This window comes from Oncorhynchus clarkii, unplaced genomic scaffold, assembly GCF_045791955.1.
Source record: "Oncorhynchus clarkii lewisi isolate Uvic-CL-2024 unplaced genomic scaffold, UVic_Ocla_1.0 unplaced_contig_12638_pilon_pilon, whole genome shotgun sequence".
NCBI lineage: Eukaryota > Metazoa > Chordata > Actinopteri > Salmoniformes > Salmonidae > Oncorhynchus > Oncorhynchus clarkii.
Window position 1 is genome coordinate 260,001 of NW_027261038.1, and position 23,006 is coordinate 283,006.

Genomic DNA, 23,006 nt, shown 5'->3' on the forward strand with positions numbered 1-23,006 from the left:
CACCTGGAGTATTACTGTAAATTGCTTTCTTTAAAAATAATTTGGTGGGCTTCTCTGTTGAGCTTTGTGTTTTGTACTGCTGCTATTATATGTCAGAGTATGAAGTGTTGATAACCCAATGACATACATATTATACACACACACACACACACACACACACACACACACACACACACACACACACACACACACACACACACACAGCCTTATACATACTTACTGCCTCCAGACTGTGGAGGCTAAATTGTCCACCGAATCATCCCCAGCTTCCAATTGGCTCATTCATCCCCCCTCCTCTCCCCTGTAACTATTCCTCAGGTCATTGCTGTAAATGAGAATGTGTTCTCAGTCAACTTAGCTGGTAAAATAAGGGAGAAATAAATAAAAGGCCCCACCCAGTCTCCTCATTTGAAAGTAAATGTTGTAATGTGATCATGGTCTCCTCCGTCTCCCTATTGGCCTGGTTTATATTAAGCTTATCTAGTGTGAATAGATCCACTTAAGGCTCTCCACCTTTTAACCCTTAACCCTGTTTATGACCCACGGCCATTTACACTCAATTGGATGTTGCTGACACCTTGGCTCTCCTCTGTGTCTCTGACCCGGTGATCCATCAATGTTGTCCCTTGTTGTTGCATTACTTTCTACGCTCCCTCTCTGAGGTTCAGCCTGTCCTACGAGGTTATAAATAACTAGTGTAGGGACAGGTGGCCATTCCGTGCCTGATGGACCTGCGCAATTAGAACAAGCACATTTACATGCAGTTACATCCACTTAGACACCGGCGTGGCCCTTCCCAAAGTCCCCCAGCCTAGTTGTTTTCTTATTGATCTCTCCCATTGATTTAGATGTGGGGAGCAGGGACATTTCTGCCTGTTCATTTGTTAGTTGGTTACTGTGTCTTAAGCTGCAGGCCATAAAGTAGGGTTGAAGTGCCTGGTCTGTTTAGCACCTGAACACGTTAAGGTTTATTTAAGCTCTTTATTTAAACCTCTGTTTCCTTTCTCTCCTTTCTCTCCAGTCACTTTTCCTTCCCTCTGTCTCCTCTGTCTGCTTTGCCTTCCCTCCGTCACCTCTGTCTCTGCTTTTCCTTCCCTCTGTCTCCTCTGTCTGCTTTGCCTTCCCTTCGTCACCTCTCTCTCTGCTTTTCCTTCCTTCCCTCCGTCACCTCTGTCTCTGCTTTTCCTTCCCTCTGTCACCTCTGTCTCTGCTTTTCCTTCCCTCCCTCCGTCACCTCTGTCTTTGCTTTTCGTTCCTTCCCTCCGTCACCTCTGTCTCTGCTTTTCCTTCCTTCCCTCCGTCACCTCTGTCTCTGCTTTTCCTTCCCTCTGTCACCTCTGTCTCAGTTTTTCCTTCCCTCCCTCCGTCACCTCTGTCTTTGCTTTTCCTTCCTTCCCTCCGTCACCTCTGTCTCTGCTTTTCCTTCCTTCCCTCCGTCACCTCTGTCTCTGCTTTTCCTTCCTTCCGTCTCCTCTGTCTCTGCTTTTCCTTCCCTTCGTCACCTCTCTCTCTGCTTTTCCTTCCTTCCCTCCGTCACCTCTGTCTCTGCTTTTCCTTCCCTTCGTCACCTCTCTCTGCTTTTCCTTCCTTCCCTTCGTCACCTCTCTCTCTGCTTTTCCTTCCTTCCCTCCGTCTCCTCTGTCTCTGCTTTTCCTTCCCTCCGTCACCTCTGTCTCTGCTTTTCCTTCCTTCCCTCCGTCACCTCTGTCTCTGGTTTTAGTGGTCTCGGGTGACTGGGAAACTGACACCACTGATAACCTATGTTTATATTCATAGTTGTGGGTCTGTGTAATGTCCTCATCTTTGTGAGTTTGTAGTGGTGCGGTCGTACCGGCTAGCCTCTTCATCTGTAGAGCAATGTACTCTCTTAACTTAGGTAGGTCGCTCTCTGTTTGGCAGTCGTTCTGGTCGGGCCGTCTCAGGTGAGGGTGTCTGGCTAGAAGAGAGGTCGCCTTGCCTGCCACCCCTGTGGCACTGTAAACCAACCGTTCCGGCCCTGACCGCCCGCCCGGGGGCCGCTTTAGAGAGAGCCAGCCAGGCCCATGAATACTGCATGGTGGAGCTTTTATTACACCAGGGGCTGGAGTGTAAATAAGATCCAGGCAATGGGGCACGTTTACTGGGGTCAGGACGGGGGGAAGAGGGGGTGGGGACGGGCGGCTGGGTAACCTTGCTCCCAGGTCCTCTAGTCACCAGGCCTGTCACTGTAACTCACCGGTGGAGGGTTGGCCCTGAGGGGGGGGGTCAAGGACAGTGGATCTACTGGGCCCATTACATTACAGGCTGCATGGAGGATAGAGACCGGAGATAGACTACTCACCCGCTCTAACAGTGAGGTTGTACTGTCGTCGTGTCATCACTCTGTTGGGGAGTAGAGGAAGAACATCAGGCTACTAAAATGCCTGGTATAAGTGACACACTCATCCTGAGGGGTCTGTTAGCTCACCTGTTAGATTTAAATGTGATCTTGTATCTTCACAACGACTGTTGTTATGGTTCATCTGCTTGTCCCCTAGTTTCCCCGGTTCATTAGTATTGTCCCCTAGTTTCCCCGGTTCATTAGTATTGTCCCCTAGTTTCCCCGGTTCATTAGTATTGTCCCCTAGTTTCCCCGGTTCATTAGTATTGTCCCCTAGTTTCCCCGGTTCATTAGTATTGTCCCCTAGTTTCCCCGGTTCATTAGTATTGTCCCCTAGTTTACCCGGTTCATTAGTATTGTCCCCTAGTTTCCCCGGTTCATTAGTATTGTCCCCTAGTTTCCCCGGTTCATTAGTATTGTCCCCTAGTTTCCCCGGTTCATTAGTATTGTCCCCTAGTTTCCCCGGTTCATTAGTATTGTCCCCTAGTTTCCCCGGTTCATCTGCTTGTCCCCTAGTTTCCCCGGTTCATTAGTATTGTCCCCTAGTTTCCCCGGTTCATTAGTATTGTCCCCTAGTTTCCCCGGTTCATTAGTGACAGAGTGGTGCAGACGTGAGAAAAGAGGTTATCCTCCAAAACACGTCATCGTAAAGAAACAATCTTCCTGAGTGAGTCAGCAGGTTTTTTTTTCTGTGCACCTGAACATGTTCAGCATGATAAAATACTGATCATTTGCTCTGTTCGTTGGCTACACACAGAATCAGTCCAATCACTACTTAACATCTCTGGCTCTCCGCTCCGGTCTCAATTAACGTCTTCCTCTTGTCTTAATTAAGGACCAGTAGTCGTGTTTAATTGATATTGATTGTAGCTTAAAGGAGGAGTAACGCATCAAAACGAAAAGGTGAAAGTACGCCTCAAATACACTGAGGCCTTTTACAGACCTAAAGGAGAGTTCACTAGATAACATCCACGGGTGTGAGGAGTGGTAGCCGTTCATACGAAGGACCTGTGTTCGATGCATTATCATGCCTTCGTGCATTTAAGACTCAGCTGTAATTAGGACCCCAGTACCTGACATAAATGCTTATAGTAAACCTTATGATACAAAGTTGTTACATGTAAAGCTAAAACCAAGTTTAAAAACTCCATTGTCATGAAGTATCTAAGTAGAAACAGTATGTCGGTGTGTCCAGCGCCCGGCCTACGAGGGATATAGTCTGTTTGTCCTGACTGGGGGGTCAGACGACCCAGACTAGACACTAAGAGGTGTTATTAATTAAAGGACCAGTTTAGAGGTGCAACACGATCCTCCTATCTACCACGCATTAATCACACACCCTGGTCTGAGCTCATACACGCCGGCCTACCCTGTTGACAGGTGAAACCTCGGGAGGTATCCAGTATACCTGGCTGTCGTAAACAAACTGGTGAACTGGGCTGGTGACGTACGCCCTCCCTGTGGCCCTCACCCCCGGCAGCTGTTCTACGGGGACAAGAGGATTGGATGTTGAGACATTGGGGCTTTTGGTAAACCGACCCTCTTGGCCGGTAACTAAACCCGCCGGTGGGCATTAAGGAGTTTCATAATTAAATCATCAAGGTCGTCTAGGCCAGCCGGCGCTCCTCGGCTGTTTGGTTTACCTGCCACCTGAAACCTGTCTGGAGAACTGTGACGATACAGGACTGACTGGGCTCAATGGACAAGTGTCATGAAGGCTATTGTTTTGACCTCTGACCTTTTTTAATGATGGAAATGCTGTTAGACTAAGAGACATGTTGTCATGCTCATTTGGTTTCTACGGTTTCCTTTAGGACAACACCCCTTTCGTCATGTTCTAACTCTCCAACTAGGAAAATAGTGGCTGATTTGAATAAGCATGTTTAGTCTGGACCTCTACTGGGGGCGGCAGGGGAGCCTACTGGTCAGAGCGTTGGACTAACCGGAAGGTTGCATGTTTAGTCTGGACCTCTACTGGGGGCGGCAGGGGAGCCTAGTGGTCAGAGCGTTGGACTAGTAACCGGAAGGTTGCAAGATCAAACCCCCGAGCTGACCAGGTACAAATCTGTCGTTCTGCCCCTGAACAGGCAGTTAACCCACTAGGCCGTCATTGAAAATAAGAATGTGTTCTTAACTGACTTGCCTAGTTAAATAAAGGTTAAATAAATAGATAAATAAAATACTGTATGTCCATTCTGAATGTAGTGATGTTCTCCCAAGTCCTTTTCCACTCAACATATTTTCATTCACATGATGACTTTAGAGGCCCGGATGAATGAACACTAACAGGGGTGTTTTAATGTGTGAAATAGTTTAGTAGGGACTTTTCTGAAGCTCTGGCTTACTCTTCGTTGGGCTATGTTAATGTGTCCTCTCGTTCTCTCCCACAGAGCGTACCATCTTCTCGGCAACAGAGTGTTGGCGGTGAAGGTGAGATCAACAGCTGTACTGCTGTAGCCTTTTCCTGGGCACCTCTCCTTTTACCAAATCACGTTCAACTAGTCTTCTTCTGTATCTCTACCTCTGTCCTTCCCCCTCCCTCGTTCATTTTCTATGCTTCTCTACCTCTGTCCTTTCCCCCTCCCTCTTTCATTTTCTATGCTTCTCTACCTCTGTCCTTCCCCCCTCCCTCTTTCATTTTCTATGCTTCTCTACCTCTGTCCTTCCCCCTCCCTCTTTCATTTTCTATGCTTCTCTACCTCTGTCCTTTCCCCCTCCCTCTTTCATTTTCTATGCTTCTCTACCTCTGTCCTTTCCCCCTCCCTCTTTCATTTTCTATGCTTCTCTACCTCTGTCCTTTCCCCCTCCCTCTTTCATTTTCTATGCTTCTCTACCTCTGTCCTTTCCCCCTCCCTCTTTCATTTTCTATGCTTCTCTACCTCTGTCCTTTCCCCCTCCTTCTTTCATTTTCTATGCTTCTCTACCTCTGTCCTTTCCCCCTCCCTCTTTCATTTTCTATGCTTCTCTACCTCTGTCCTTTCCCCCTCCCTCTTTCATTTTCTATGCTTCTCAACCTCTGTCCTTTCCCCCTCCCTCTTTCATTTTCTATGCTTCTCTACCTCTGTCCTTTCCCCCTCCCTCTTTCATTTTCTATGCTTCTCTACCTCTGTCCTTCCCCCCTCCCTCTTTCATTTTCTATGCTTCTCTACCTCTGTCCTTCCCCCTCCCTCTTTCATTTTCTATGCTTCTCTACCTCTGTCCTTTCCCCCTCCCTCTTTCATTTTCTATGCTTCTCTACCTCTGTCCTTTCCCCCTCCCTCTTTCATTTTCTATGCTTCTCTACCTCTGTCCTTTCCCCCTCCCTCTTTCATTTTCTATGCTTCTCTACCTCTGTCCTTTCCCCCTCCCTCTTTCATTTTCTATGCTTCTCTACCTCTGTCCTTTCCCCCTCCTTCTTTCATTTTCTATGCTTCTCTACCTCTGTCCTTTCCCCCTCCCTCTTTCATTTTCTATGCTTCTCTACCTCTGTCCTTTTCCCCTCCCTCTTTCATTTTATATGCTTCTCTACCTCTGTCCTTTCCCCCTCCCTCTTTCATTTTCTATGCTTCTCTACCTCTGTCCTTTTCCCCTCCCTCTTTCATTTTCTATGCTTCTCTACCTCTGTCCTTTTCCCCTCCCTCTTTCATTTTCTATGCTTCTCTACCTCTGTCCTTTTCCCCTCCCTCTTTCATTTTCTATGCTTCTCTACCTCTGTCCTTTCCCCCTCCCTCTTTCATTTTCTATGCTTCTCTACCTCTGTCCTTTCCCCCTCCCTCCCTCTTTCATTTTCTATGCTTCTCTACCTCTGTCCTTTTCCCCTCCCTCTTTCATTTTCTATGCTTCTCTACCTCTGTCCTTTCCCCCTCCCTCTTTCATTTTCTATGCTTCTCTACCTCTGTCCTTTCCCCCTCCCTCTTTCATTTTCTATGCTTCTCTACCTCTGTCCTTTCCCCGTCCCTCTTTCATTTTCTATGCTTCTCTACCTCTGTCCTTTCCCCTCCCTCTTTCATTTTCTATGCTTCTCTACCTCTGTCCTTTCCCCTCCCTCTTTCATTTTCTATGCTTCTCTACCTCTGCCCTTTTCCCCTCCTTCTTTCATTTTCTATGCTTCTCTACCTCTGTCCTTTCCCCTCCCTCTTTCATTTTCTATGCTTCTCTACCTCTGTCCTTTCCCCCTCCCTCTTTCATTTTCTATGCTTCTCAACCTCTGTCCTTTCCCCCTCCCTCTTTCATTTTCTATGCTTCTCAACCTCTGTCCTTTCCCCCTCCCTCTTTCATTTTCTATGCTTCTCAACCTCTGTCCTTTTCCCCTCCCTCTTTCATTTTCTATGCTTCTCAACCTCTGTCCTTTCCCCCTCCCTCTTTCATTTTCTATGCTTCTCAACCTCTGTCCTTTTCCCCTCCCTCTTTCATTTTCTATGCTTCTCAACCTCTGTCCTTTCCCCCTCCCTCTTTCATTTTCTATGCTTCTCAACCTCTGTCCTTTCCCCCTCCCTCTTTCATTTTCTATGCTTCTCTACCTCTGTCCTTTCCCCCTCCCTCTTTCATTTTCTATGCTTCTCAACCTCTGTCCTTTCCCCCTCCCTCTTTCATTTTCTATGCTTCTCTACCTCTGTCCTTTCCCCTCCCTCTTTCATTTTCTATGCTTCTCTACCTCTGTCCTTTCCCCTCCCTCTTTCATTTTCTATGCTTCTCTACCTCTGTCCTTTTCCCCTCCCTCTTTCATTTTCTATGCTTCTCTACCTCTGTCCTTTCCCCTCCCTCTTTCATTTTCTATGCTTCTCAACCTCTGTCCTTTCCCCTCCCTCTTTCATTTTCTATGCTTCTCTACCTCTGTCCTTTTCCCCTCCCTCTTTCATTTTCTATGCTTCTCTACCTCTGTCCTTTCCCCTCCCTCTTTCATTTTCTATGCTTCTCTACCTCTGTCCTTTCCCCCCCCTCTTTCATTTTCTATGCTTCTCTACCTCTGTCCTTTTCCCCTCCCTCTTTCATTTTCTATGCTTCTCTACCGCTGTCCTTTTCCCCTCCCTCTTTCATTTTCTATGCTTCTCTACCTCTGTCCTTTCCCCCTCCCTCTTTCATTTTCTATGCTTCTCTACCTCTGTCCTTTCCCCCTCCCTCTTTCATTTTCTATGCTTCTCTACCTCTGTCCTTTCCCCTCCCTCTTTCATTTTCTATGCTTCTCAACCTCTGTCCTTTCCCCTCCCTCTTTCATTTTCTATGCTTCTCTACCTCTGTCCTTTCCCCCTCCCTCTTTCATTTTCTATGCTTCTCTACCTCTGTCCTTTCCCCCTCCCTCTTTCATTTTCTATGCTTCTCTACCTCTGTCCTTCCCCCTCCCTCTTTCATTTTCTATGCTTCTCTACCTCTGTCCTTTCCCCCTCCCTCTTTCATTTTCTATGCTTCTCTACCTCTGTCCTTTCCCCTCCCTCTTTCATTTTCTATGCTTCTCTACCTCTGTCCTTTCCCCTCCCTCTTTCATTTTCTATGCTTCTCAACCTCTGTCCTTTCCCCCCCCCTCTTTCATTTTCTATGCTTCTCTACCTCTGTCCTTTCCCCTCCCTCTTTCATTTTCTATGCTTCTCTACCTCTGTCCTTTCCCCTCCCTCTTTCATTTTCTATGCTTCTCTACCTCTGTCCTTTCCCCTCCCTCTTTCATTTTCTATGCTTCTCTACCTCTTTCCTTTTCCCCTCCCTCTTTCATTTTCTATGCTTCTCTACCTCTGTCCTTTCCCCTCCCTCTTTCATTTTCTATGCTTCTCTACCTCTGTCCTTTCCCCCTCCCTCTTTCATTTTCTATGCTTCTCAACCTCTGTCCTTTCCCCCTCCCTCTTTCATTTTCTATGCTTCTCAACCTCTGTCCTTTCCCCCTCCCTCTTTCATTTTCTATGCTTCTCAACCTCTGTCCTTTTCCCCTCCCTCTTTCATTTTCTATGCTTCTCAACCTCTGTCCTTTCCCCCTCCCTCTTTCATTTTCTATGCTTCTCAACCTCTGTCCTTTTCCCCTCCCTCTTTCATTTTCTATGCTTCTCAACCTCTGTCCTTTCCCCCTCCCTCTTTCATTTTCTATGCTTCTCAACCTCTGTCCTTTCCCCCTCCCTCTTTCATTTTCTATGCTTCTCTACCTCTGTCCTTTCCCCCTCCCTCTTTCATTTTCTATGCTTCTCAACTCTGTCCTTTCCCCCTCCCTCTTTCATTTTCTATGCTTCTCTACCTCTGTCCTTTCCCCTCCCTCTTTCATTTTCTATGCTTCTCTACCTCTGTCCTTTCCCCTCCCTCTTTCATTTTCTATGCTTCTCTACCTCTGTCCTTTTCCCCTCCCTCTTTCATTTTCTATGCTTCTCTACCTCTGTCCTTTCCCCCCCCTCTTTCATTTTCTATGCTTCTCTACCTCTGTCCTTTTCCCCTCCCTCTTTCATTTTCTATGCTTCTCTACCTCTGTCATTTCCCCTCCCTCTTTCATTTTCTATGCTTCTCTACCTCTGTCCTTTCCCCCCCCCTCTTTCATTTTCTATGCTTCTCTACCTCTGTCCTTTTCCCCTCCCTCTTTCATTTTCTATGCTTCTCTACCTCTGTCCTTTTCCCCTCCCTCTTTCATTTTCTATGCTTCTCTACCTCTGTCCTTTCCCCCTCCCTCTTTCATTTTCTATGCTTCTCTACCTCTGTCCTTTCCCCTCCCTCTTTCATTTTCTATGCTTCTCTACCTCTGTCCTTTCCCCCTCCCTCTTTCATTTTCTATGCTTCTCAACCTCTGTCCTTTTCCCCTCCCTCTTTCATTTTCTATGCTTCTCTACCTCTGTCCTTTCCCCCTCCCTCTTTCATTTTCTATGCTTCTCTACCTCTGTCCTTTTCCCCTCCCTCTTTCATTTTCTATGCTTCTCAACCTCTGTGATCCCCCCCCCCCCCCCCCCCCCCCCCCCCCCCTCTCTCATTGGTTCATTCATCCACTTTGTTCTCATGCTCTGTAATTCTACCAGTAATCTAATCTATTGGAGTGGAATGGAAGGTAGATGTAATGGGTACCTCCTTGACCCTCGTAACATGTAGCTACTCCCTTCTCTCTCTCTCTCTCTCTCTCTAACCTGTAATCAATGATGTTAACATGTATCTACTCCCTTCTCTCTCTCTAACCTGTAATCAATGATGTTTACATGTAGCTACTCCCTTCTCTCTCTCTAACCTGTAATCAATGATGTTTACATGTAGCTACTCCCTTCTCTCTCTCTAACCTGTAATCAATGATGTTTACATGTATCTACTCCCTTCTCTCTAACCTGTAATCAATGATGTTAACATGTATCTACTCCCTTCTCTCTCTCTAACCTGTAATCAATGATAAGCTGCAAGTTTAGCTAATCTTTGCTAGTGCTAGCGTGCCACTGTTGTAGCTATTAGCTAAGCTCAGCGCAGCCAGATCAGAATTCACACCCCTGGTAGTGCCCATTTACCGTGTGGTATCCACACTATCCAGATAGGTTGGCATGAAAGAATCATGAGTTTCTCTACAAGGTTTCTAGGTCATGTGTCACCACCAGTGCCAGCAGTATTTTGACCCATAGTTCCATTGTAATAATAATGTACATTGTTTTAAATGTTTCTGTGTGTGTTTTTAAAGGGCTTTAGCAGTGTGTGCGTGCTTTGCATATTAACCTGTGTATGTTACTCTGGTCTCTCATTTGGGCTGTGCTTGGGACTTTACAGGTCATTCCTCTGGATATCACAGTGGAGCTACAGAAACAGATCATGTCCGAGTTGGAGATCCTCTACAAGGTCAACTTCTATTCTCTAGAGCCCCAAACTGGTCAAATCTCTCCCCCAACTGGCCCAAATCATGTAGTCAGATCTCTCCCACAACTGGCCCAAATCATGTAGTCAGATCTCTCCCCCAACTGGCCCAAATCATGTAGTCAGATCTTTCCCCCAGCTGGCCCAAATCATGTAGTCAGATCTCTCCCCCAACTGCCCCCATCTCATGTAGTCAGATCTCTCCCCCAGCTGTCCCAAATCATGTAGTCAGATCTCTCCCCCAACTGGCCCAAATCATGTAGTCAGATCTCTCCCCCAGCTGGCCCAAATCATGTAGTCAGATCTCTCCCCCAACTGGCCCAAATCATGTCGTCAGATCTCTCCCCCAGCTGGCCCAAATCATGTAGTCAGATCTCTCCCCCAACTGGCCCAAATCATGTCGTCAGATCTCTCCCCCAACTGGCCCAAATCAAGTAGTCAGATCTCTCCCCCAGCTGGCCCAAATCATGTAGTCAGATCTCTCCCCCAGCTGGCCCAAATCATGTAGTCAGATCTCTCCCCCAACTGGCCCAAATCAAGTAGTCAGATCTCTCCCCCAGCTGGCCCAAATCATGTAGTCAGATCTCTCCCCCAGCTGGCCCAAATCATGTAGTCAGATCTCTCCCCCAGCTGGCCCAAATCATGTAGTCAGATCTCTCCCCCAACTGAAGCCTCTCTTATCAGACCTGCAGTGTTTAGTCTACTCTGTTACATTAGACTAGTTCATGGAGCACCTTTATTCTGAGTGGGTCTCCTCTCCTCCTGCGTGACAAGCCAGGGATTGGCGAAATACGCACGAGGCAGGAACACGTGATTGCTGATAAGCCCTCTCAATAATTTACCCCAGATCTCTCCTGTTCTTCTGAGGTAGACTGTGAAATGGGCTAACTAAACAGTTCAACAATAAATACTGCAACATGCATCAATGTTAATTAATGAGTGGATGAACTGTGTTAATTGTCTTTTTTTTTTTTTGCAGTGTGATTCCTCCTACATCATAACCTTCTACAGTGCCTTCTTTGTGGAGAACAGGATCTCCATATGCACAGAGTATATGGACGGTGAGTGTTGAGGTTGGTGTTGGTGTTGAGGTTGGTGTTGGTGTTGAGGTTGGTGTTGAGGTTGGTGTTGAGGCTGGGGTGGGTGCTGAGGCTGGGGTGGGTGCTGAGGCTGGGGTGGGTGCTGAGGCTGGGGTGGGTGCTGAGGCTGGGGTGGGTGCTGAGGCTGGGGTGGGTGCTGAGGCTGGGGTGGGTGCTGAGGCTGGGGTGGGTGCTGAGGCTGGGGTGGGTGCTGAGGCTGGGGTGGGTGCTGAGGCTGGGGTGGGTGCTGAGGCTGGGGTCGGTGCTGGGGTCGGTGCTGAGGCTGGGGTCGGTGCTGAGGCTGGGGTCGGTGCTGAGGCTGGGGTCGGTGCTGAGGCTGGGGGCGGTGCTGAGGCGGGGGTCGGTGCTGAGGCGGGGGGCGGTGCTGAGGCTGGGGTCGGTGCTGAGGCTGGGGTCGGTGCTGAGGCTGGGGTCGGTGCTGAGGCTGGGGTCGGTGCTGAGGCTGGGGTCGGTGCTGAGGCTGGGGTCGGTGCTGGGGTTGGGGTCGGTGCTGGGGTTGGGGTCGGGGCTGGGGTTGGTGTCAGGGCTGGGGTTGGGGCTGGGGTCGGTGCTGGGGCTGGGGTCGGTGCTGAGGCTGGGGTCGGTGCTGAGGCTGGGGTCGGTGCTGAGGCTGGGGTCGGTGCTGAGGCTGGGGTCGGAGGCTGGGGTTGGCGCCGGAGGCTGGGGTTGGCGCCGGAGGCTGGGGTTGGCGCCGGTGTTGGGGTTAGTGCTGAGGATGGGGTTAGTGCTGGTGTTAGTGTTAGTAATGGGGTTAGGATTAGTGCTAGGTTTAGGGTTAGTGCTGGGGTTAGGGTTAGTGTTGAGGATGGGGTTAGTGCTGGGGTTAGGGTTAGTGCTGAGGCTGGGGTTAGGGTTAGTGCTGAGGCTGGGGTTTGTGCTGGGGTTAGTGCTGAGGCTGGGATTAGGGTTAGTGCTGAGGCTGGGATTAGGGTTAGTGCTGAGGCTGGGATTAGGGTTAGTGCTGGGATTAGGGTTAGTGCTGGGGTTAGGGTTAGTGCTGGGGTTAGGGTTAGTGCTGGGGTTAGGGTTAGTGCTGGGGTTAGGGTTAGTGTTGAGGCTGGGGTTAGGGTTAGTGCTGGGGTTAGCTTTAGTGCTGGGGTTAGGGTTAGTGCTGGGGTTAGGGTTAGTGCTGGGGTTAGGGTTAGTGCTGGGGTTAGGGTTAGTGCTGGGGTTAAGGTTAGTGCTGAGGCTGGGGTTAGGGTTAGTGCTGAGGCTGGGGTTAGGGTTAGTGCTGAGGCTGGGGTTAGGTTTAGTGCTGAGGCTGGGGTTATGGTTAGTGCTGGGGTTAGGGTTAGTCCTGGGGCTTATGGTTAGTGCCGGGGTTATGGTTAGTGCTGGGGTTAGGGTTAGTGTTGAGGCTGGGGTTAGGGTTAGTGCTGGGGTTTAGGGTTAGTGCTAGGGTTTAGGGCTAGTGTTGAGACTGGGGTTAGGGTTTGCGTTGAGGTTAGGGTTAGCGCTGAAAATGGGGTTAGGGTTAGCGCTGAGACTGGGGTTAGGGTTAGTGCTGGGGTTTAAGGCTAGCGCTGAGGCTGGGTTTAGGGTTAGCGCTAGGGTTTAGGGTTTGCTTTGAGGCTGGGGCTAGGGTTAGTGCTGGCGTTAGGATTAGTGCTGGGGTTAGGGTTAGCGCTGGAGTTTAGCGTTAGTGTTTAGGCTGGGGTTAGGGTTAGTGATGGGGTTAGGGTTTGCGTTGAGGTTAGGGTTAGGGCTGGGGTTTAGGGTTAGCGTTGAGGCTGGGGTTAGGGTTAGTGCTGAGGCTGGGGTTAGTGTTGAGGCTGGGGTTAGGGTTAGTGCTGGGGTTTAGGGTTAGCGTTGAGGCTGGGGTTAGGGTTAGCGTTGAGGCTGGGGTTAGGGTTAGTGCTGGGGTTAGGGTAAGTGCTGGGGTTAGTGTTGGGGTTAGGGTTAGTGCTGGGGTTTAGGGTTAGTGCTGGGGTTAGGGTAAGTGCTGGGGTTAGTGCTGGGGTTAGGGTTAGTGCTGGGGTTAGGGTTAGTGCTGGGGTTAGGGTTAGGGTTAGTGCTGGGGTTAGGGTTAGTGCTGGGGTTAGGGTTGGTGCTGGGGTTAGGGTTAGTTCTGGGGTTAGGGTTAGGGTTAGTGCTGGGGTTAGGGTTAGTGCTGGGGTTAGGGTTAGTGCTGGGGGTTAGGGTTAGTGCTGGGGTTAGGGTTAGTGCTGGGGTTAGGGTTAGTGCTGGGGTTAGGGTTAGTGCTGGGGTTAGGGTTAGTGCTGGGGTTAGGGTTAGTGCTGGGATTAGGGTTAGTGCTGGGGTTTAGGGTTTAGGGTTAGTGCTGGGGTTAGGGTTAGTGCTGGGGTTAGGGTTAGTGCTGGGGTTAGAGTTGGTGCTGGGGTTAGGTTTAGGGTTAGTGCTGGGGTTAGGGTTAGTGCTGGGGTTTAGGGTTAGTGCTGGGGTTAGGGTTAGTGCTGGGGTTAGGGTTAGTGCTGGGGTTAGGGTTAGTGCTGGGGGTTAGGGTTAGTGCTGGGGTTAGAGTTAGTGCTGGGGTTAGGGTTAGTGCTGGGGTTTAGGGTTAGTGCTGGGGTTAGGGTTAGTGCTGGGGTTAGGGTTAGTGCTGGGGTTTGGGTTAGTGCTGGGGTTAGTGCTGGGGTTAGGGTTAGTGCTGGGGTTAGGGTTAGTGCTGGGGTTAGGGTTAGTGCTGGGGTTAGTGCTGGGGTTAGGGTTAGTGCTGGGGTTAGGGTTAGTGCTGGGGTTAGGGTTAGTGCTGGGGGTTAGGGTTAGTGCTGGGGGTTAGGGTTAGTGCTGGGGTTAGAGTTAGTGCTGGGGTTAGGGTTAGTGCTGGGGTTTAGGGTTAGTGCTGGGGTTTAGGGTTAGTGCTGGGGTTAGGGTTAGTGCTGGGGTTAGGGTTAGTGCTGGGGTTAGTGCTGGGGTTAGGGTTAGTGCTGGGGTTAGGGTTAGTGCTGGGGTTAGGGTTAGTGCTGGGGTTAGGGTTAGTGCTGGGGTTAGGGTTAGTGCTGGGGTTAGGGTTAGTGCTGGGGTTAGTGCTGGGGTTTAGGGTTAGTGCTGGGGTTAGGGTTAGTGCTGGGGTTAGGGTTAGTGCTGGGGTTAGGGTTAGTGCTGGGGTTAGGGTTAGTGCTGGGGTTAGTGCTGAGGCTGGGGTTAGGGTTAGTGCTGAGGCTGGGGTTAGGGTTAGTGCTGGGGTTAGGGTTAGGGTTAGTGCTGGGGTTAGGGTTAGTGCTGGGGTTAGGGTTAGTGCTGGGGTTAGGGTTAGTGCTGGGGTTAGTGCTGAGGCTGGGGTTAGGGTTAGTGCTGAGGCTGGGGTTAGGGTTAGTGCTGGGGTTAGGGTTAGGGTTAGTGCTGGGGTTAGGGTTAGTGCTGGGGTTTAGGGTTAGTGCTGGGGTTTAGGGTTAGTGCTGGGGTTAGGGTTAGTGCTGGGGTTAGGGTTAGTGCTGGGGTTAGGGTTAGTGCTGGGGGTTTAGGGTTAGTGCTGGGGTTTAGGGTTAGTGTTGGGGTTAGGGTTAGTGCTGGGGTTTAGGTTTAGTGCTGGAGTTAGGGTTAGTGCTGGGGTTAGGGTTAGTGCTGGGGGTTAGGGTTAGTGCTGGGGTTTAGGGTTAGTGCTGGGGTTAGGGTTAGTGTTGGGGGTTAGGGTTAGTGCTGGGGTTAGGGTTAGTGCTGGGGTTTAGGGTTAGTGCTGGGGTTAGGGTTAGTGCTGGGGTTAGGGTTAGTGCTGGGGGTTAGGGTTAGTGCTGGGGTTAGGGTTGGTGCTGGGGTTTAGGGTTAGTGCTGGGGTTAGGGTTAGTGCTGGGGGTTAGGGTTAGTGCTGGGTTTAGGGTTAGTGCTGGGGGTTAGGGTTAGTGCTGGGGGTTAGGGTTAGTGCTGGGTTTAGGGTTAGTGCTGGGGTTAGGTTTAGTGCTGGAGTTAGGGTTAGTGCTGGGGTTAGGGGTAGTGCTGGGGTTTAGGGTTAGTGTTGGTGCTGGGGTTAGGGTTAGTGCTGGGGTTAGGGTTAGTGCTGGGGTTAGGGTTAGGGTTAGGGTTAGTGCAGAGGACTTTACTCCACTCCCATCCAGACTCTATGAAAGCTGGAATGTCAAACCTCTTACCACCCTGTATCCATTTACACTTCTACTTAGAGGAAGACTGTCATCTTCAGTGGCTGGGGGCTAGCATGCTTCTTTGCTAAAAGCTACAAGGGTGGGAGTGTGTGTGCGTGAATTTAACACAGTGATTTCTCAGTTATAACACATTGTCTCCCTCGAAGGACGACCTGTCAGCATGCGTCCATCAACACTCAACTGTGTGTGTGTGTGTGTGCAGGTGGCTCTCTGGACGTATACAGAAGGATACCAGAACATGTGTTGGGTAGGATCTCTGTGGCGGTGAGTGAACAGCCAGCCGTTCAGCTCTCCAACCAACTGACCACAGCTATTTAAAATGACTCTCATATTCTATAACTGACCACAGCTATTTAAAATTACTCTCATATTCTATAACTGACCACAACTATTTAAAATGAGACTCTCATATTCTATAACTGACCACAACTATTTAAAATGAGACTCTCATATTCTATAACTGACCACAACTATTTAAAATGAGACTCATATTCTATAACTGACCATAGCTATTTAAAATGACTCTCATATTCTATAACTGACCACAACTATTTAAAATGAGACTCTCATATTCTATAACTGACCACAACTATTTAAAATGACTCTCATATTCTATAACTGACCACAACTGTTTAAAATGAGACTCATATTCTATAACTGACCACAACTATTTAAAATGAGACTATCATTCTGTAAAGCATCACCTAGGAAGACAATGGATCAGGTAGCTTTGTATGGGAGTTGCAGGTTTGACAAATTGGCTACAATTCATCATTCTATCCAATTCAGTAAATAATAACTCAATTAATAACTTTGAGACTTTTGCGGGTAAAGTTTACCCATTTTGGCAAGTGTGGCCAACAGGTGTGAATCTCCCAAGTAGCCTTCATCACTGAGAAAGGGATGAAATGGACAGACTCTCTCTCTCTCTCACACACACACACACACACACTCAAGCATCACAGCACAGAGGAGCGTTTGATTCAGCCTAACGTGGGTGTTTCCACCTCTATTAGCCCCTCTCCCTCTGATTCAGCCTGTAATCAAACATTGACAGCTATTTAGTCAGCGTTAATTCTAATTCACAGCTCTCCTCCCTCTCTTCCCCCTCTCTCACTGTCAGAGCTGTTAATTATCGCTGGGAAAAGCACCCGGGAGGGCGAGATGGTTGATGCATACGCACACCAGTTGTTTTGGCACCAGAGCCACAGTCCAATCACATCTTTTTGATTCTGTCTGAATTGAGAAGTAGATTTGGCACGTTGTTTTGTGGTCAAATCTACTTTGTCAACAATAAACCAAAATATGTGAATCCTTAAAGTCTTTGCTGCTCGCTCTAGTCATTTAAAAGCAAATGGTTTTTGATATCAAGAACGTAAAGATGCAAAGTAGCTATGCAACTCTGTGGCTCTGGACTTATAGGCATGTTGTGTACAGTCCATGATCAATGAGCAGATACATGGCCTTCACAAAGTATTCACACCCCTTGACTTATAGGCCTGTTGTGTACAGTCCATGATCAATGAGCAGATACATGGCCTTCACAAAGTATTCACACCCCTTGACTTATAGGCCTGTTGTGTACAGTCCATGATCAATGAGCAGATACCTGGCCGTCACAAAGTATTCACACCCCTTGACTTATAGGCCTGTTGTGTACAGTCCATGATCAATGAGCAGATACATGGCCTTCACAAAGTATTCACACGCCTTGACTTATAGGCATGTTGTGTACAGTCCATGATCAATGAGCAGATACATGGCCTTCACAAAGTATTCACACCCCTTGACTTATAGGCCTGTTGTGTACAGTCCATGATCAATGAGCAGATACATGGCCTTCACAAAGTATTCACACCCCTTGACTTATAGGCATGTTGTGTACAGTCCATGATCAATGAGCAGATACATGGCCTTCACAAAGTATTCACACCCCTTGACTTATAGGCATGTTGTTGTGTTCCAGCCTGAATTTCAAAATGGATTAAATAGTTGGGTTTTTTTCCACACTGGCCTACACACAATAACCCCATCATGTCAGTGGAATTATGATTTTTTTACATATTAAAGCTGAAATGTCTTGAGTCAATAAGTATTCAACCCCTCTGTTATGACAAGCCTAAATGTGTTTAGAAGTCAAATGTTGCTTAACAAGTTAATAATAAGTTGCATGGACTCACTCTGTGTGCAATAATAGTGTTTAGCATTATTTTTTGAATGAATACCTCATCTCCGTACCCCACACATACAGTTATCTGTAAAGTCCCTCAGTCGAGCAGTGAATTTAGGGTTCAACCACAAAGACCAGGGAGGTTTTCCAATGCCTCACAAAGAAGGGAACCTATTGGTAGACATTGAATCTCCCTTTGAGCTTGGTGAAGTTATTTATTTCCCCTTTTAGATGGTGTATCAAAACACCCAGTCACTACACAAATACAGGCGTCCTTCCTAACTCAGAGGAAGGAAACCGTTCAGGGATTTCACCATGAGGCCAATGATGACTTTAAAACAGTTAGAGTTTAATGGATGTGCTAGGAGAAAACTGAGTATGGGTCAACAACATTGTAGTTACTCCACAATAATAACCTAAATGACAGTGAAAAGAAGGAAGCCTGTACATAGTAAAAATATTCCAAAACATGCATCCTGTTTGCAACAAAGCAATAAAGTAATAGTGCCCAAATAATTGCCAAATCAATTCACTTTTTGTCCTCAATACAAAGTGTTATGCTTGGGGCAAATCCAATACAACACCTTACTGAGTACCACTCTTGTCAACGGGTGTATAGAGGTGAAGTCAGGTGCAGGAGAGTAGAGTGATGTAAGCAGGCACACTTTTATTTAGTTCCAAAAACGAGAGCACTACATAAATCAAACACGCTCAAAACACGGAACATACCAGAATAAATCCCTAACCTAATGGCTAATGCTCTGTCGATAAAAAAATTCCCAGCTGCGCCTGAATCAACGAGCGCTTTATGCTTGGAATGTGGGAAAAATTCAGGGGAACAAACCGGCACAAATAGTTGATCAACAGAGGACTCTGGATGAGTGTGGTGCAAACTCACCTGGTGTGACGCCAGAGTGCCCTGCCTGTTGCCTCGACTCCCAGAGGAACCAACACGGCACCGACCAGCAGTGTGTCCTCTGCGGCCACAGATGGCACACGTGATGGCTCCTCCTCCAGTCTCCCTATGAGCAGCCCCTCCTAACACCATGGGCACTGGAGCAGGAGTGCTGGATGATGGAACCGACAGAGCCCCCTCTGGACATCCACAGGTGACCAGCAGGTTATCCAACCGGATGGACAAATCCACCAGTTGGTCAAAGGAAATGGTGACATCCCTGCAGGCCAGCTCACGTCAGACGTCCTCTCGTAGGCTGCATCGATAGTGGTCGATGAGGGTCCTGTCATTCCAGCCTGCTCCGGCGGCCAAGGGCCGGAATTACAGGGCGAAGTCCTGGGCGCTCCTCGTCCCCTGTCTCAAATGGAAGAGCCTCTCCCCGCCGCTCTGCCCTCAGGTGAATGGTCGAAGACGGCCTGGAAGCGACAGGTGAACTCCTCGAAGTGGTCTGGCGCCATGTCTCCTTCTCTCCACATGGCGTTTGCCCACTCCAGCGCTCTTCCTGTGAGGCAGAAGATGAGGACGGCCACTCTCTCCCCTCCTGAGGGAGCTGGATGCACAGTGGCCAGGTAGAGGTCCAGTTGTAACAAGAATCCCTGGCACTGTGCTGCTGTTCCATCATACTCCCTGGGAGGGAGAGACGCATTCCACTGTAACTCTCTCTGGATGGAACGGGTGGAGACAACCCCGGTTGTGCTGGTCGAGGCACTGGAGAGACTTCCTGTCTCTCCCAGCGGTCCATGGTCTTGACAACGTGATCCATCATGGCACCAAGATGATGTAACATGGCCGAATGTTCCTGGACGCGCTCCTCGACTCCTCTAACCGGGGTACCTGCTCCTGCTGCCTCCATTAGAGGTGTGTAATTCTGTCGACGGGTGTATAGAGGCGAAGTCAGGTGCAGGAGAGTAGAGTGATGTTAACAGGCACACTTTTATTCTGATCCAAAAACGAGAGCACTACATAAATCAAACACGCTCAAAACACGGAACATACAAGAATAAAGCGCGTAATAAAACACCACAATAACATGAAACAATTACACACAAACCATGATGGGAAACAGAGGGTTAAATACAAGTAGATTGATTGGGGAAATGAGAACCAGGTGTGTATGGAAACAAGACCAGACAAATGGATATATGAAAACCAGGTGTGTATGGAAACAAGACACGACAAATGGATCTATGAAAAATGGAGCGGCGATGGCTAGAAAGCCGGTGACGTCAATCACCGAACGAACATATTTTCAAGCATAGCGGTGGCTGCATCATGTAATGGGTATGCTTGTAATCCTTAATTAAGGATTGAGGAGTTTTTCAGGATAAAAAAAATAAATGGAATGCACAGGCAACATCCTAGAGGATAACTTGGTTCAATCTACTTTCCACCAGACACTGGGAGATGAATTCACCTTTCAGCAGGACAATAACCTAAAACACAAGGCCAAATATACACTGGACTTGCTTACCAAAAAGACAGTGAATGTTCCTGAGTGGCCGAGTTACAGTTTTGACTTAAATCTACTTGAAAATCTGAAAATGGTTGTCTAACAATGATCAAAAACCAATTTGACAGAGCTTGAAGAATTTTTTAAATAAAAATGGGCAAGTGTTGTACAGTCCAGGTGTGGAAAGAGACTTGCACAGAAAGACTCACAGGCAAAAGTGCTACTACAAAGTATTGACTCTGTGGTGTGAATATTTAAGTAAATTAGATATTTCTGTATTTGATTTTCAATAAATTTGCTAAAGTTTCTAAAAAACATTTTTTGTCTTTGACATGGTGGGGTATTGTGTGTAGATGACTGAGAGAGAAAAATATATTGAATGGATTTTGAATTCAGCCTGTAACAACAAAATGGGGAATAAGTCAAGGCCAGGGGGTGTGAATTCTTTCTGAAGGTCCTTTATATAAAGGGTTTCCCAAATGAGTTAGCCCACCTGTGTCTGAAAGCAGTGGTTTTGGGTATTGTTGAATTCTGAACTCCATATCTCCGATCTGTCTTCAGGTTGTGAAAGGCCTAACCTATCTATGGAGCCTGAAGATTCTTCACAGAGGTCAGTGGTGTGAAAGGTAGTAGATTCTACAGAGGTCGGTGAGGTGAAAGGTAGTAGATTCTACACAGAGGTCAGTGATGTGGAAGGTAGTAGATTCTACACAGAGGTCAGTGATATGGAAGGTAGTAGATTCTACACAGAGGTCAGTGAGGTGGGAGGTAGTAGATTCTACACAGAGGTCAGTGAGGTGGAAGGTAGTAGATTCTACACAGAGGTCAGTGATGTGGAAGGTAGTAGATTCTACAGAGGTCAGTGATGTGGAAGGTAGTAGATTCTACAGAGGTCAGTGATGTGGATTCTACAGAGGTCAGTGAGGTGAAAGGTAGGAGATTCTACAGAGGTCAGTGATGTGGATTCTACAGAGGTCAGTGAGGTGAAAGGTAGGATATTCTACAGAGGTCAGTGGTGTGGAAGGTAGTAGATTCTACAGAGGTCAGTGAGGTGAAAGGTAGGAGATTCTACAGAGGTCAGTGAGGTGAAAGGTAGGAGATTCTACAGAGGTCAGTGAGGTGAAAGGTAAGAGATTCTACAGAGGTCAGTGAGGTGGGAGGTAGTAGATTCTACAGAGGTCAGTGAGGTGGAAGGTAGGATATTCTACAGAGGTCAGTGAGGTGGAAGGTAGGATATTCTACAGAGGTCAGTGAGGTGGAAGGTAGTAGATTCTACAGAGGTCAGTGAGGTGGAAGGTAGGAGATTCTACAGAGGTCAGTGATGTGGATTCTACAGAGGTCAGTGATGTGGATTCTACAGAGGTCAGTGAGGTGAAAGGTAGGAGATTCTACAGAGGTCAGTGATGTGGATTCTACAGAGGTCAGTGAGGTGGAAGGTAGGAGATTCTACAGAGGTCAGTGATGTGGATTCTACAGAGGTCAGTGAGGTGAAAGGTAGTAGATTCTACAGAGGTCAGTGATTTGGATTCTACAGAGGTCAGTGAGGTGAAAGGTATACGTAGAATATCATGGAAGGACATACTGTCATGATGCTGTATACAGTACAGATATGTGGTCTTACATTGATCACTTTTGTCACAGGGAATCTTCCTGCGCTTCAGAAAATGTAACTTAGTAGTGTATTCAAGGTTTAACATTTCTTCTAAAGTTTGTAATTTCCACTTGAAAATGTTAGACTTGATTTGCCCCCCCCCCCCAAAAAAAAATGTAGCACGGAAATAATAATAATTTCCTGTTGCTGCAGGATAATAATTTCCTGTTGCTGCAGGATAATCATTTCCTGTTGCTGCAGGATAATCATTTCCTGTTGCTGCAGGATAATCATTTCCTGTTGCTGCAGGATAATCACTTCCTGTTGCTGCAGGATAATCACTTCCTGTTGCTGCAGGGTAATTTTCTTGCTGGGAGAAACTGGTCAAACGAAGATATAACATGAGTACAGTCTGATTGGAGGAGGTAGCAGCTGTTACTGTATGTACTTGTTTCTGTAGACGTCAAGCCTTCCAACATGCTGGTCAACACTAGAGGTCAAGTGAAGCTCTGTGACTTTGGAGTCAGCACGCAGGTACAGTCCCCCGTGTGTGTGTTTATACCTCTGTGTGTGTGTTTATACCTCTGTGTGTGTGTCTTGTATTTGTGATCTGTTTCTCTCTCTGTGTGTATTGAGACACCAGTGTGTGTCTCGCTCTCTCTCTGTGTGTGTGTGTGTGTGTGTGTGTGTGTGTAGTCAACCTGTCAATCTGGACCTATTCATTGTGTCCTCACGACAGTGGAAGCACCTTGAGGGACAGCCTCTCACATTAACTTCCTCACTACCATTGTTCCACAGGCACTCCAAAACATGCACTTGTTATAATTACTACTCACACACACATACACACACACACACAACGTCAAAGCTTCATTGATATGCCTTTGATGGACGTGGCAAGAGCGTGGCTGGGCAGACAATAGCTGAGGTGTGTGTGTGTGTGTGTATCTGTGTGTCATGTCATTACGTCACCCTGGGACAGCCCTTCCAACTCCCCCAAAGACCCCCGGGAATAACTCCCCCCTACTCTCTCTCACCCTGTCACCCCCACGCCCCAATTTTAATTAATTTTCATCCCTCTCTCCTTGGAGATGTGAAGCAGCGTTGACCCCTGCACAGGCTTCTGAATACAAGATTTACCTCAACACACACACACTGCCCTGTAGGAAGGTCAGTGTCTCTGCCTTCCCTGAGCAGGACCTCCCCTCCAAACACAGGAGCCATCGGGGAACACAATCATTCACTCATTATCACAGCCCTGTCATCCATGGCATGTCCCATTGTGCTCACACACACACTCCGACGTCCCCATGTCCTCATCCTGGTCCCCTGTGAGAGGGCTGGGAACAGACCACAGTAACACTGACGTTTCAATAGATTTGGGTATGTAAGTCACGGAGGGAAAGGAGATGGAGATGGGAGCTGTACTTAATGTAGGACAAACAGTCTCTGCTATGCCGACTCTTTTGTTTCAGTTATAGCCATCACTATGGCCATCTTGTTTCAGTTATAGCCATCACTATGGCCATCTTGTTTCAGTTATAGCCATCACTATGGCC

General features: G+C 47.9%; 1 protein-coding gene across 3 annotated transcripts in view; it reads left to right on the top strand.

Annotated features, from left to right (window-relative positions):
* Nucleotides 1-23,006, top strand: part of LOC139403910 (dual specificity mitogen-activated protein kinase kinase 5-like) — a 125,682-nt gene that overhangs the window by 35,166 nt on the left and 67,510 nt on the right. For all 3 annotated transcript variants that reach the window (XM_071147105.1, XM_071147107.1, XM_071147106.1), the window contains exons 9-14: nucleotides 4,750-4,789; nucleotides 10,040-10,108; nucleotides 11,103-11,184; nucleotides 15,484-15,545; nucleotides 20,418-20,466; nucleotides 21,908-21,981. In XM_071147105.1, the coding sequence (XP_071003206.1) occupies nucleotides 4,750-4,789; nucleotides 10,040-10,108; nucleotides 11,103-11,184; nucleotides 15,484-15,545; nucleotides 20,418-20,466; nucleotides 21,908-21,981 (376 nt within the window). The remainder of the gene's footprint in view (nucleotides 1-4,749; nucleotides 4,790-10,039; nucleotides 10,109-11,102; nucleotides 11,185-15,483; nucleotides 15,546-20,417; nucleotides 20,467-21,907; nucleotides 21,982-23,006) is intronic.